Genomic DNA, 14,835 nt, shown 5'->3' on the forward strand with positions numbered 1-14,835 from the left:
TGGTAAAATGGATTCTTTCTTCTTCTGGGACTAGTTACTCAAAACTACATCTGGTGGGAAACCCGAGAATTATTCCTTCCATGGATAGTTAATGATCACATTCAACCAATACCAGGGGATTGGGTTTGTGTGGTAGTTAAGAGTGTTGGATTCACACCCCACTCGCCCAAATACAAATCCTGGCAGTGTTAGATATTATTCATGGACTGCCCGATCCCTGCTTGAGTGGAGAGCACGTAAAGTACAGCACTGCATCCGATGGAAGGAACTATAAGCTGCCGTACCCTTAAGAACACACTATTGCCAATGTCAGATTTCTCTCCTCCCTTTCTTCCGTAACCTGCCCAATGGCGAAAATGACCTTAGCTGTTGGTCATCTTCTTCAAATACCATACCGCCATACTGTCGACTAAAACATTTCCAGCTAGCACTGCCAAAAGGTAACTTCTGTTGGTAACTGCAGTCAGGTTGGCTGAAATAAAAAAATATCTAAGCAATAGGTTGCCTCCCCCAAATACCTCTTGCCGATATCACTGTTGAGTAAACAGTCTCACTGACGATTCACTCCAAGACTCCGTGGTCCCATACCTATGGTGTAAAACATCACAAAATGGTGACTGTATGGTGAGCAACCATAGTGTGTTCTACCGAAAATTGCACTAGTTTGTGTCACCTGAACACAGTCTTTGAAACTAATACAACCTAATCTCAATGTATTATGCAATTCACTGAAAGCTATGCAAATAAGTTTATTTCTGTTGGTATGTATTTCCATTATATGTAGAACTTTGACATTCTAACTTTATTGTTAAGTTGTTGCCAAGATATTACTAAAAGGTGCTACACATGTTCTGACCAAACCACCCAGCTGTCAGGACCAACTACGTTGGCACCGACGGTTGGAGGGTGTGTAGGCCTGTCGCCAAAAACAGTCGGACCCCACAGACGACAATACATCTTCGTCGACGACAACAGTCTTGTTGGTGCTAACACACCATCCAACGCTCACCTTCCTACCCCGATTCCTGTGGCGTCGCAACGTCTGTACCATTATCGCCTATTTTTTTCTATGAATATAAGTTTTGATCTTTGCAAGCAACTCCATGAAACGCACTTTGCCCATCCTCAAATAATTTCAGAAATCATTTCCATCCAATTCTCGAAGTGAAATCATACGAGTGAAACTTCAAGCAGCCACTTCTTCGCCCATACTCTTCTCTTTCTTTATATCATCAATTAGAACCTAATTGGCTGAAGCCAAACCCATTTTTTGTTTTTTTGAAAAATGGGGAGCCATTGCCAACACAAGCTGAAACCAACTTCACTCAATGCGATCACGTTGTGTACTGAGGAATATTTGGTAAGTTGGTCAGGTCGGGTGGATTGGTTTGGACGTCTGTAGAGCAGAGATGGGGATGGTCTGGGAGTTTGGTCGTGTCGGGTGATTGGTTCAGAGCATGTGTAGCACCTTTAATGCTATTACTTAATTCCTATATAGAACTGATTGTTCATTGTCATTCTTATCCTGAAAATACCCTTGTTTTCTTGGTTGAACCTTAGTTTCTGTCAAGTAGTATGTTTTAACCTTCCTGTTTTTATAACTTATTTCAGTAATTTATCCATTTATTTCTCAGCAGTGCATTGTTTTTATTTGAAAATACACCATCAAAATATCTAAGTCATCTAGTCTGCTTTTATCCCTCTTGAAGGCTGTTTTGAGGTTTTCTACTATTTCTGTTGTTGCTAAACATGGAACATATACAAATGATTGAAGCAAATTAGAACAGGTTCTATTTTCTGTTCATTTGTTTGCACAAGGTGGGTGGTTACTCGGTGCATTTCCGTCTTCATTTATGAATTCATACATTTTGACGTACATGTTAATGAACCATTTAACCAGGTCTTAAGAATGAAATTTATATTGGTTACTAATGCATATAAGTGTGGGCAGAAAGCTTGGTGAAGTAAGATATGTAAATGGTTAAGGTTATTGATGAAAAATTGACTCATGTACGTCTTTATGTTAGGCTTTAATCTGGGTTAGGCTCAGGAATCTGAAGGAGACATTAACACATTATGGTCCGCACACGTGTTTTTACGTGTTTCCGCCGCCAGCGCTTATGTGCCGATCACGTGTTTTTACGTTTTTACGTTTTCATGCAGTGCAGTCTCCTGCTGACCTCTACGGATTTTTTTGGAACTATTTCGACCTAGTTCTGGTTTGTGCGTCTTCAGGTAGCTTTACAGTTTGTTTTTGTCAAATTTTTTCTTATTGACGCCTTTTTTATCGACGTTATAATAGTTTGAACATATATTGAGGCCTATGGCATAAAATATGACCGGCCCCAACGGCTAGTATAGTTTAAAGGGTGCCGGACCAAGATGTGTTAATATACTTTAGTGATTTTCAGTTCACATGAGAAATTTGGAAAATTATGGTGCGTTAAGTCATTACAAAACTGTGAGCAATTTTGATGCATTTTTCAATTTTTGAGACTTTTGCACTAAATAGTCAAATTTATCCTTTACAGGTACAGAAAATGTATGGCATGCTATGAGCACTTAGTCTCTATTCGATCATTTTTGTTGAAGAGGCAAACACTGCAAGGGAAATTGGGACAGTCTTTCAGGGAGCTGCATGTGCAAATGCAGAACCTGGATAACTCTGCTTGATTTTGAACTAGTCATAAGAAAATGACAGGAAAAAGTGATAGTGATGGAATGAGCTGTGCTGTATCATATCTGCTGTTAATGCATTTCACCCGGTGCCTCTTGCCATGATAAAGCTTGCCATGGACTTTATACAAATATACAAAGTTTTGTTGCATTGGTTATTATTTATTGTGTAAAAAGTCTTGTTCTTTGGTCTGGATGAACTTAAGCTTCTTTTGAAGCTCTACTGTTGTTGATAATGGTTTAAATTAATGTTTTATTCTCTACTCTAATTGTAATTAGTTAATTTTTTAATTACTTTTGCAAAGTGTTCAGTGTATTAATTGAGTAATGGCACTTCGTAACTTCACTGGGTTAATATTTTGAGAAAATCTAATAAATCAGTATTTTCTTAAAGTAATGGTGCCACTCTATATTCAGACAGTTTTATGGATTGTCATAAATGGGCCTGAATAGTAGAGTTTGTTAAGTTTTACTAACTTTTACACTGATGAAATCAAAATTTAATGTACATCATCATAATTAGTGATCAATAAACAATCATAATTTTTTAAAGTTATCTTTGTTCATTTTTTCAAGGAATTTAATTTTGTAATGATGGAGCAATTTAATTCCATTCCACTTCTTACTACCTGCCCTCACCTATCTCAACCAACCCACAGATTAAATCACTGACAATGAGTGTGTAGGTGTTTTGAGGATTCATGGCATATTAGTGTTGTAACTTTGGATTCAATTATGCAATCTTCAGTTATTTAGGTATGGTGATAGTGGTGAATTCAGCCATGGAAACATTTTTTCTTCTGTGTTTCTTCACCTAGTTTTTTAAAAAACTTATGATTTGGAGATGCATCACTTTTTTTCTTTGCTGAGGGAACAAAATATCATATATTTTTAAGAAGAATCTTTCTTTAGACAATTCGTGGAGTCATTGATGAATGGCATTTTGTGATGCATGTGCAATTTCTTTTTCATTTCATCCTGGGTGGTGGGATTGTGTCTCAGGTGTTTTATTTCATTATATTTGGTTTGTAAAATATTTCAACCCTTACATATAGGCAGGGGTCAATTGAGGCATTGCTTTGGGGGGATTCGTTTTTTGGCAGTGCCTTTGTGACATGCAATACCTCTCACTGATAATGTGTCAGGGGATCGGGATGGTGTGGTTGCTGGAGTGTTTACTTCCCAATTCTGTGGGCTTGGGTTCAACTCCCGGCGGTGGCAGGTAATTTTCAGAGACAGCCCAATCCCTGCTTGAATGTTGTGTGGAGGACATTTCAAGCGCAACACTCTGTCCGTCAGATGGGGCGTTAAGCCGTGGTCCCCTTGGTACATTTCGTTAAAGAGCAGGCTAATGCTGACGCCGGGTCTCTCTACATCCTTCCCTCATGGCACAAATGACCTCAGCTGTTGGTGGCCTCCTCCAAATACTAAACCACCGCACCGATGATGTGTCTGAGGGCTGATATGTACAGACAAGTAATCATCTGAAACTATTTTAACATTGTTTTTTAAGCTGGTGAAATATAAACATTCATTGAAAGGCAATCTCAAAGATTGCTATCTCTTCAATTTTTGCACAAATTGGAAAGGGGAATCACCTAACTTCACTTCCTTGAAACTTGAAAGTGATATTTAATTTTGGTCTATTAGATGCCTTGACCAGCTACAACTTTTTTCATGACTAATCTACATGTTCTCTGCCTATGGGTCCCATAACCTGAATACCTACTTAAGATCCGAGAGGTGACCTTTTGCCACTGGCATGGCAGCAATATGTGAAGTTTGGACGCTCGTGGTCAGGAAAATTGGGTTTGTGGTTATGTGCGGTACGGACAGTTGCCGTCAAAGTAGCTTTGGATACTGTGTGGAAAACTGGCGTTCTTATCTACTGAGGCAGGTAAAATGTGCCGAGTGCCAGGTAAAATGTACCCCCAAATACATATTTCAAGGGAAAGGGGTTGTAGATTGAATCTTTACCCGCTTGTAGCGGACTTGTGGTGACATATGTTTGCATCTTGTTTACCTTGCAAATTCCTGTTAAAAATTAGCTAAATTTCATGAAATGAATTTTAGCTAATTTTGAACAGGAATTTGCAAAAAAGATCGCCATTTTGTATTAATATGGATTGAGAATGGATTACATCATTAAGGAGTTAAGCTTAATTTCTAGTGAAACGTCTAAAAGGGACATTTACTAAGAATTTTTTGTTAGTTTCAATTTTTAGCGTTTTCTTTAACACTAGTTCCAACAAGAACAAACATCATCCTGTAACTAATCTACAATTAGCCACGGCGCGTCGATTCTGCCGGCTGGGAGAGCGTCTCTGTTTATTTAAGTACGCATAATGTTTAATGTAGGACGATGTTTTGCGTTAAAATAATTGTAATAAGTTAATCTGTCTAGTTTAAAGTATACCGGGACTAGCCGCGGTGATAACTTTTACGGGAGTCACCCGCAATGCACAATCGTGCGAAAGATCTGTCTATTGTAATGCAGTAGAGCACAGGAATCGACGGGAATCTCATACAAATTTGTAAATTTTACAAGTAGCACTGACCAATGATGATTTTAAACTGTATTTTGAAAAATTATTTTGCATGATTTCTCTTTCCTCAGAGGTTGTGATGCAGTTGAAAAAAACACAATTTCCTATTCCTCATACAAAGTACTTGAACTCTTGTAATGATCGTAACAGTGCAAGGATCTTAATTAGTCATCATGTCCCAAAATTCCTGGTAGCTATCCTATATACTACATGCAAAATACTAATCTCTGTCACGCTATTCATATGTGAGTTGAAAGCAACATACATCCAAGGATGCAAAAATTCGTGCTTTCGTTCAGTCAGGGGCGCAGCTAGGAATTAAGGCAAGGGGGGAGGGGGTTTCAGGCGCAACTAATACTGGGGTGTCTGGGGGTATAGCATACCTGCCAGGGTAAGCGGGAGGTGCGAGGACCCTCCGCCAGAAAAAAATTTAAGATAAATAGTTAAAAATGTGTTGTTGTGTGACTTCTCAGAATAGCTGGCACGGTGGAGATGCTATTGTCGCTCACTCACTTACATGACTCAGTAACTCATACTCAGTCACTAGTCACTCGCCTCTCGTCAGTCACAATATAGCCGTCGGCGGGAGTCGAAGCGCGGGACGTATGGCCCGTGCGACCGAAGCGCCTCGCTATCTACCCGTGTCATCACCAGGAGCTCCTATCTTTCCCGAGATTTTGGTATTGTCTTGACTTTTGGCTATTCTAGATGCGCAAATTCATTATTACTTCATGCTTTTTAATTGAATTGATTAGGCAACTGATATTTCAAATGGAAATAAACTTAGGGTTGAGAACTTTAAATATATGTGTGTGATTATTCGCTTCCCGACACCGAAGGCAAGAACCCACACTTAAAAACGTGCGACCCGCAACACTCTTGGTCCAGGGCCGTTCCGTTACATCCGGAGGGTGCCATCAGAATGCACGGGGAGCATTACCGGGGGGCGCCAAGTATGGAGGCCAAGGCAGGAGGGCGCACCGGGATACGTCCCAGCGGCCCAGGACGGGCCTGATTAGCACTCCTCTGTTGAGTATACATTTGAAGATAGAGATAGTCATTCACGTGTGCAGGTTGTCGATAGGATTAATAATGGCTGATCTACACATAATTCACACATTTGCTTCATCAGTATAATTTATTAGATTTTTAAACTTCACACTTTTACATGGAAATGTCGAAGAGTCATTTTCATTGCACCTTTTTCAGTTCATGCGAAAGGTTCTCTTCAGCTTAAAATATATGGCACAATGGAAGAAAACCTAAGTAAATTATAATAACCACTTCACTAATTTTCCTGTTAGGAACACACTCTTCTAACTAACCTGCTCAGATCAACTACTCCAAGGACTAATTCCCTAAAAATCACGGAAAACCATTATTCGTGTATCATAATTATCGTATCAACTTGATTAGTCTCATGCAATGGCCTGGCAGATGTTAATTATCGAACTTGATGTAAATTGAAACGTCGAGTTACTCTGTCCAGCAGCCTTAAAGGGGCCTCTAGGTAGACTTGACCTTACCTTCTTGAAACTGTAATTATATGACGAGGGAATGAAGGCCGCAGATACCAAGAAAGGATACAAATATTAAGTGGTAGTTACCCTATAAATTATTCTCGGTGGAGTACATTATAGCGGACAATGCTGGATTGAAAGCCTGAAGAATCATTCGTGCGTAATAAGAATTCATGTATCTAGAGACAACACTATTGTCATCTTTGGTCTGATTGTAAGTTTTGACTCCATATTCTTTTTAGGCAAATTGTCTTTGTGGAACCGAACCCGAGCTTCGTGGTGCGATGAAAAGGATTCACCCTCAGGACATTTAAAACATATAACGGATTTCCATTCACGAATGAATTTAATCGCTTGGATGGAAATTATTGCACACTAGCTGATGGCCTCTTAAAACCTTTGTGGCTCGTAATAATCCCTTTCCAGTTTTGTATTACCGTATAGAGGTGCTGGGGTAATTCGAGCCAGGATTGACCCGTATCACCAAAGCGATAGACTCAAAACATTAACTGACTGCTTATGCCTCTGTATTGTGGGAACAAAGTATTGGCGATAGCGGAACCGATAGTACTTGATACATAAAATAGATGTAACCGATTTCTAAGGTAGCATAAATTTGACCAGTGCGACGAAACCCGGCTTCAGAAACTTTTTCTGTATCCCGTCGTTACCGGTACCACGTTGCAGTCAAATTCAGGTCGTGAAGTTAGCAAAAATTACTTATTACTAAGATATTAACAATTGTACACTCAAAATCTTAAACTTGTCTTCCACTTTTTGATTTTTGGAGTTCAATTCCTAATTGTCAGTCTTCAACTAGTGCCGTTGAGTTTAGCGGCATATACACAGGTTATATTTTTTTTCCGCACACAAAAAAAACGCCGGGACACCGCTAAGTAAAGCATTCCAGTTGGCACCCAGGTCGAGTATCGAAGTTTTTAATTTCGCTTTGACGATCGTCATGGTATAGCTTGTCGTTGTTTGAATGGGACGTTTCGAAATCACTTGTGGACTGGCGGCGCGGCGTAGCAATCAGCATGGTCGAATTTTGCGACATCTGTATTAAAAGCTCAAAGATCACTTATCGTGAATCACTCGGCTTAGAAAATTTTTCCGCATTCAAACTCTGGGTGCTTATGACGTCACCATTAGCTGATCACCGAGCGAAACATAGGGCGCATTCATCAACTTCCAGCGGTCACCTCCGATCAGTGAGCGAGTGAGCGGAATGACATCGTGGAACTAATCTGTCCCTGGGTCTGTGAGGGAAGGGAATGTTGTGATCACTAATGATCACCATCAATGGGACTGCACAGAGAAGGCCCAGATCCGTACCTTGTAAGTTTGATTTTTGCTGCCACTTCGAGCGCTTTTTGATTAGGTTTCAAAAATGTCCGCAACTCAGCTTTGACCGCTGATCGATCATCCATTCTCAATATCTATTCTAGAGTATTTGTACTCGCCAAGAATAGCAATGAAAATTGAGTAATTCGATGTATTTTATCACCACGTGCATTAATTTTGGACCACTGCCCTTATAATTGATTTTTGTCGTGAATTCGGAACGCCGTACAATTAGCGACGGGAGTTTACGACTTTTGTAAACCCATTCACAAGCTCATTGAAGGTGATGACTCATGTGGTAGAAGGAGACTGTTAAAATCGTGATCAGCACAGAGCGGAAGGACCTTAGACCACATCTGAACGCATTCGGAAAAATAAGCTTGACCGTCCTCTCCCACCTTTGAGGTTGGCCGATGCAACGCGGTGTGGCTTAGTGGAACTCGCACTTTTCACTATGAGTCTAACAAAGAATCAATTAAGCCGTCATAAATCAGGAACTGTTCAGCGTTTCGCTCATTCTTCCTTCCCGCCGACATCAAAATGTTTTCGCCTCTAACCGCATCACACTCGCAGCAAGATCAGTTTGTTACCGTCGTGAGTTAACGCAAAGTTGCAATTCAGTGTTTCATTCTGCAGGATAACTATACTTTGCGATGCCTTGCTTAGGTTTTTCAACTTACAAACGAGGTCTCGAAACGCATTTTGTACGTATGTCGAGAACTTAATGTAGTTTATATCGTTTATATGGTTTAAGGGAATGGCGGGAAACAAGCGAGAGTCGCGCCGCGCACCGTCACATTCGGCGCGCTCTCTGCGAGCGATCTCGACTTCACGATCGCATGATCACCGCGTCGGCTGAATGCGCTCAATTACGCCTGGGACGGTCCTCAGGAGTTTCAATGCGACGTCATGACGGCGGCGCCGACTACCGCGGAATGAAGAGACGCGAACTGCATCGCCGAGGTGGCGTCGACCGCGGCGGCCTGCCCGTTCGCCGACGCCGCGTCGTACGTCCCCGCCACTACGCCGCCCGAAGACGCCGTGGCCCCTCCACCCGCGGCAGCTGCGGCCGCGTACGCAGAGTATGCCGAACCGTAGTAGTGGTGATGAGGATGTTGGGCCAGTCCGGGCTCGCTCTTCACTTGTCCGGTGGAGGTGAAGCAGCAGGCGTCGGCGGGGGGATAGGAAGAGGGAGGGGAGGAGGAATGGTGGGGGTCCAAGGGTGTTGGGTGGTGCGGATGGTGGTGGTGGTGGTTGAGGGTCGTCATGAGTCTGTCGGACGGCGATCCGGCCGAAGATGCGGAGGAGACGGACGAGGAGGAGGCGGCGGGCGAGGAGGTGCCGTGGTGCTGCAGGAGGATGCTGCCTAGGGTGATCTGCGCGTGATCCTGGCCCACGTGTGATGACAGGGTCAGGTCTCCGCTGCAGAAACATGGAAACAATAAAGAAAACGAGTTACGAATCTGCTGCAACATTTACAGGGTTATCATAAAAGAACCAAGGGGACCACGGCTTACGTCCACTCCGACGGACGGAGTGCTGCACTCGGAAGTACCCTCAAGGCACTCAAGCAGGCATTGGGCAGCCTCTGAAAAATCTCTACAACCCTAACCCCACTATCTCCCATGAATTAATGAAACTGCACCATTCTTTTATGATAAACCTGTATTTTACCTCTACGAAATAATGCTGCGGTTTCAGTCATTTATGGGAAGATAATATGGAAATTTCTAAAATGTTGTATTGGTTTCCCTGATAGCCTAAATAGAAAATAAATGAAAATAAATTAATGAAAAATTCGCGACCGAAATCATCCAACGCTTTATTAATGCCAACGTTTTTGTGGCACCTTCTTCAAGGAAAAAAAACGGCATTTTTAAAGTCGTAAATTGTTTGTAGTTTTCGCAAAATATCGCTAAGTACGTCTTTTTCGTAATGAAATTTAATATGATCATCCTTGTGGGACCAGAGTATACTCTGAGATGGGACCTACAATTAGTGTCACCTTATCATGTTATACCTCTCTAATTTTATCTCTATAGTCTCTCTATATGGAGAGTTTATCCCAATACCTCGATGTATTGTTAATTATTAGTGAATTGATTAGTATTTATAATAAAAATAAGTTACAGACTGTAATATTTGCTGACGTCAAGAATATATTGAGAGATCCTATGATCTACCGTAGATGCAACAATTATAGTGAGAAATAGATACGATAGCGAAGAGGTTCAAAGTTTTATTATTCCTGGGGATGATAAAAGACTAAACCAGAATTGACTATGATATAAAAATGGACATTCGTTGAGCAGTTACTTACTCATTTAATCCGAATAATATGACCTGTATTACAAACTAGTCTATATTAACGTTTCTTTTCCTGCATGCCCTCAGTTTGTGATTCATGCACCACCAAGCTTTCTTTTAATTAGAGGGAAATGTTCTTAACATTGACATCTAAGAGGTGATTCTACATTTTGGAGGCTGTACTTATCTCACTGAGCCAGATTTAATACCATTTACTGTTATAGTCCTGAAAAGTTCATGAAAATATTCCTAATGCTATGACATTGCACTTATCACCCATGAGTTTATTATGAATGAAAGGGTATAGGACGGTATTCAATCCCAAGAGATTTCTCTCTCAATTTAATAATAATTTCTCCCGGTTAAAATATCTAGTGCGATCCTCTCTTAAATTAAGAAAATATTCTGAGCAACTCTCAAATCGAGCCGTCGCCATTCGATGAAAGAAAATATTTTTCTCGATGTGTAGATAAGGGCCTAATTACTGTCGTTGGTAGCGGAATGGTGCTTGCTTGATGGCTTATAACTCCTGCCACATCATCGCACGTCCTTGTCGTACACCTACTTGTTCCTTTGCTATAAAGCTACATGCTCATATCGTAGCACCTAGAAGTAGCTTCGTGCATGTTCGTGAAAATGGTTCACCATCTGCAAAACGCCTTAAGCCCGTTTTACGCGGAAAATGTACTTGCACTCTCTGAATACCGTTTTACACGGGGCACGGAATTTCGCAGGTTAGAGCTGCATTAATTTCTAAAATGGCGTGGAATTGCGCGAATCCATGAACCAAATTAGAACAGGGGCTAATTTGCCGTCTCGCATCCACGCATTCTCGCATGTGTTCTAGCAATTCACCGCTTTACACGACGCAATTTTGATTGCGCCTTCGCACGTACGTCAGATTGCGCAATTCCATGTACCGTGTAAAATGTCCTTGACGCACGATCGAAAGCGCATTACAAATTGCATGATAAAGAGCAATGAATTGCTAGAATTCCCGCGAGAATGCATGTTCGCGAGGTGGCAAAATAGTCCCTCTTCTAATGTCGTCCATCTCTTCGCCCAGATTCAGAAAAAAATGCTTTTCTGAATTGTGTACATGCCCCAGATAAACAAATCATTTAGAGGCGTCCTGCAGTTTATCATCAGATGTAGATGAAGCTAGTTTCTATCGTTGGGTACCGTAGGGAAGGCGGGCAGTGAAGTACTCTCTTGTTTTCCCCATTACGTCTGAACCTAAATTTAATCAACTCGAGTCTTTTGACAATTCAGTGATAATATGGTTGTTCTGCTTTGTAAGCGGTGGTAAAGGTCCGCGACCCCTAGCAGAGTGAAAATTCGGGGTCGCTTAATAACCTAGAGCCTGAGGGGAGAAGGAAATGCGAATATTTTCGTTCTACTAAAAAAAAATAGGGGATGGAAAAACTTGTTACGTTTCTGGTGGACTCGGCGCTAAGAGAGAGGGGGGCCGTGATTTTCGCGATGAATAGGCAGGGTGGGAAGATGAACAAGGAAAAGTTGGATGCCGACGGGAATTTGGGGGTGGGGAGAACGCAGTGGGGTTTTTGGTTTGTACATCGGGGCAAAGGGAGGGGACTCGTTGAAGAGGGTGGAGCCAAAAGTAGGGCTACCAACTTAACGTTAATTCAATTAGAATTCCGGTTAAAGCGCACTTGATTTAAATGAGAATCCGAACAAGCCGGGGTTGAGGAAGGCGAAATTTTTTACAAACCCTTAGAGGCTCGTTCACACCAGCTTACCTGTGCAAAACTTGCATATACAATTTTTGGCTTAACTTAATGAAATGTACTTGTTTCTATTGTATGACAGGAATTGGGATACAATTGCCACTCTACTATGATGAATACACAGCAAAAATTCGACCTTAATTTTTGCTTCATTTACTGTCGTAAAATTGAGGTAATTTGGTGTGAAGTATAAAAATTCCAACTTCGGTATGCTCGGTCCACCAACTTATAGTCGTCCATGAGGTGTCTACTATTAATAGCTATAATAATTTGTTTGGATCCAATTCAGAGCGTAGCCTTTGTGACGAGCGGAGATCGCGCCTGACAGGACACCGCGGGAAAATTTGTCAAATATATTTAGGCAGATTCAAGTATTCGGGGTTTTCTCTCTTGTCTCTCGCGCGTACTCGGGCTTATAATGCTGATCTATTACTTGAGATGATGGAATAATATTAGTGCGAAGGGATGAAGGACAATGTAAGGTTAGGGTAACTGGTTATTTAGAGCGAGATAAACACCACCGAAACAAATTGTTTTTGAGCAACAAAATTTTTCCTGTGGTACCTCTCGCTAGCAAATACCAGTTTGGTGGCTCATTTTTAATAGGGAAACCCCATGAATTCTGTATATCGATGCATACTAATGATAATCTATGTGATGAAGTATCTCTTCATTACGCTTCTCTGATTTTTATTTACGATTAAAATAAATAAAATGACACCACACCCTATTTTCCATAAAATCAGCGCTGCCGGGAGAAATCGCACGCAGTTGGTAACCCTGGTCTGGAGCACGAAATAAGGGTGGGAAAGAGCGAATAAGGGGAAGGAGAAGATGGAGTAGGCTTCGTGTTACCCTTGGGGGGTGGGGAGGGGTTTGAATGGACGAAACAAATAAATGGTAGCCAATAATCCCGGGACGGGAGGAGTGGTGTTATATTACGTGGGAGTTGACATCCGACCTCACCCGGCGTACACTCGTTTTCAAATTCTCTCCCCTCACCCTGTTTGCAACTCCACGGCTATCATCCCCATTCCCCCGTATCCCAATGACTCCCTTACACCCCTCGGCGGGGGTGCGGAAAGTACCCCACCCCCCCGTGGAATCCCCGGCACAGGACAATTAAGCTCCTTTAGGTTTCGTGTTGCGTGGGATATAAGCCTCCATTGAAATTCCTTCCTCTCTTTAAGGATCTCCGCCATTCTGTGAGCAATGATGTTGCGTGTTTGTTACACACACTTGATTGGGAGAAAGTATTATTTTTGTAGCGGAACGTCTAGTGAGTATTAAGATTTTTAAATTGTCAAAAGCGTATGCAGGATAGGTTTAAGCGGTAAGCACATTACCCGGCCGCGTAGGGCGCCGAGAAAAAGGGGGGCTCCAGGCCACTGATTTTAAGCTATAAAAATATCACATTCAATATAAGCATAAGAGCAAGCGCAATGTTAGTTCACGCAGATATTTAAGTCCAACCGTTATTTTCTCAAGTATTCGTATTTATTTTGAAATGTACCCAGAGCTAATCCCTACCTACTATTTCTCACGTATGGCGCCAGGTTAAAGGGGGCTCCAGGGCAGTCGCACAGCTGGGAATTAAGTCTAGGGGGGTTTTAGGAGCAAGTAATACTGGGGTATATGGAATACGGGAGGTGCGTGTGCCCTCCACCAGAATTTTTTTAAGATAAATGGTTCAAAATGGTGAGTTTTACGGCTTTCTAAGGGATATTTTATTAATCCGTACACTATTCTATAAGTAATATTTAACAGTTAAGTAAAATGGATAAAATTTTAAAATTTCTCTGATTTCTGGGAGGTTTTTTATCACCCAAACCCCCCCTCGCTGCGCCATTGGTTCAGAGCACTGGTTTTTAAGCTATAAAAATATTACATTCAATATATAAGAGCAAGCTCGTAAGTTCACGCAGATATTTAAGTCTCGACCGTTATTTCCTAAAGTAATTGTATTTAATTTGAAATGTATTCTGAGCGAATCCCTACTATCTTAGGTTATATTTAGGGGGGGTCGGGATGTTGTTCGTTTACACTAGAAAAATGTCTGTAACCGTCCCTGAACTTATGCAACGTTTTTGAAAGTCACATTTTAATTCTGATTTGATTTAAGTATACCGGGACTGACCACTGTGATAACTCTACGTAGTCAGCCGTATAATGCATAAATTGCGCGAAAATTCCACTGATGAGAAAAAGTCATTCCCCTTGACCAGGATTCGAACCCAGATTCCCCGATTACCGTTCGAGTGCGTTAGCCAATCAAGGAAATTTGTGGACAATGACGAACATAGTCCACAAATTTCCACAGAGGGGAATTGCGCCTCGGTAGCTTAACAGACTAAATACTGGAAATCGGTCGAGTGCTTTAGCTCTTACAATAACTCGATGATTTAGTGCTTAGGAAAAAAGCTCGGCAGCTGTGTGGAATTTTCGCAAAATTTTAATTCTGGGTATTTTCACGTGGACTCCACACGGGAAATCACCTTTTTCAATCCGAAACTCTCTGCTTTCCTACATATTTGTAATACGTAATAATGTTGCGAGTTATGCAAACATGCATATTTCTTCTATTTTACAACAATTTATTAAAAAAAGATGGAGGACATACGGTTTTGAAATTTTATGGAAATCGAGTGTACATACCTAGAGATGGAAGACTATTCGAGACTCAATTCACCGATG

The 14,835-nt window shown here is 41.4% G+C and overlaps 2 protein-coding genes across 7 annotated transcripts in view; one reads left to right on the forward strand and one right to left on the reverse strand.

Annotated features, from left to right (window-relative positions):
- Window positions 1–3,232, forward strand: part of LOC124166573 (katanin p80 WD40 repeat-containing subunit B1) — a 35,306-nt gene extending 32,074 nt beyond the window's left edge. For all 6 annotated transcript variants that reach the window (XM_046544134.1, XM_046544131.1, XM_046544130.1 and 3 more), the window contains one exon: window positions 2,532–3,232. In XM_046544134.1, coding sequence (XP_046400090.1) covers window positions 2,532–2,673 — 142 coding nt within the window. In that variant the 3' untranslated portion in view covers window positions 2,674–3,232. The remainder of the gene's footprint in view (window positions 1–2,531) is intronic.
- A 3,207-nt stretch (window positions 3,233–6,439) lies between these two features.
- The window catches only part of LOC124166964 (homeobox protein SIX1-like), a 42,510-nt gene continuing 34,114 nt past the window's right edge, over window positions 6,440–14,835 (reverse strand). Inside the window, exon 6 of the mRNA XM_046544705.1 lies at window positions 6,440–9,508. Coding sequence (XP_046400661.1) covers window positions 8,983–9,508 — 526 coding nt within the window. The 3' untranslated portion in view covers window positions 6,440–8,982. The remainder of the gene's footprint in view (window positions 9,509–14,835) is intronic.

Source organism: Ischnura elegans, chromosome 10 (assembly GCF_921293095.1).
Source record: "Ischnura elegans chromosome 10, ioIscEleg1.1, whole genome shotgun sequence".
NCBI classification, from domain to species: Eukaryota; Metazoa; Arthropoda; class Insecta; order Odonata; family Coenagrionidae; genus Ischnura; species Ischnura elegans.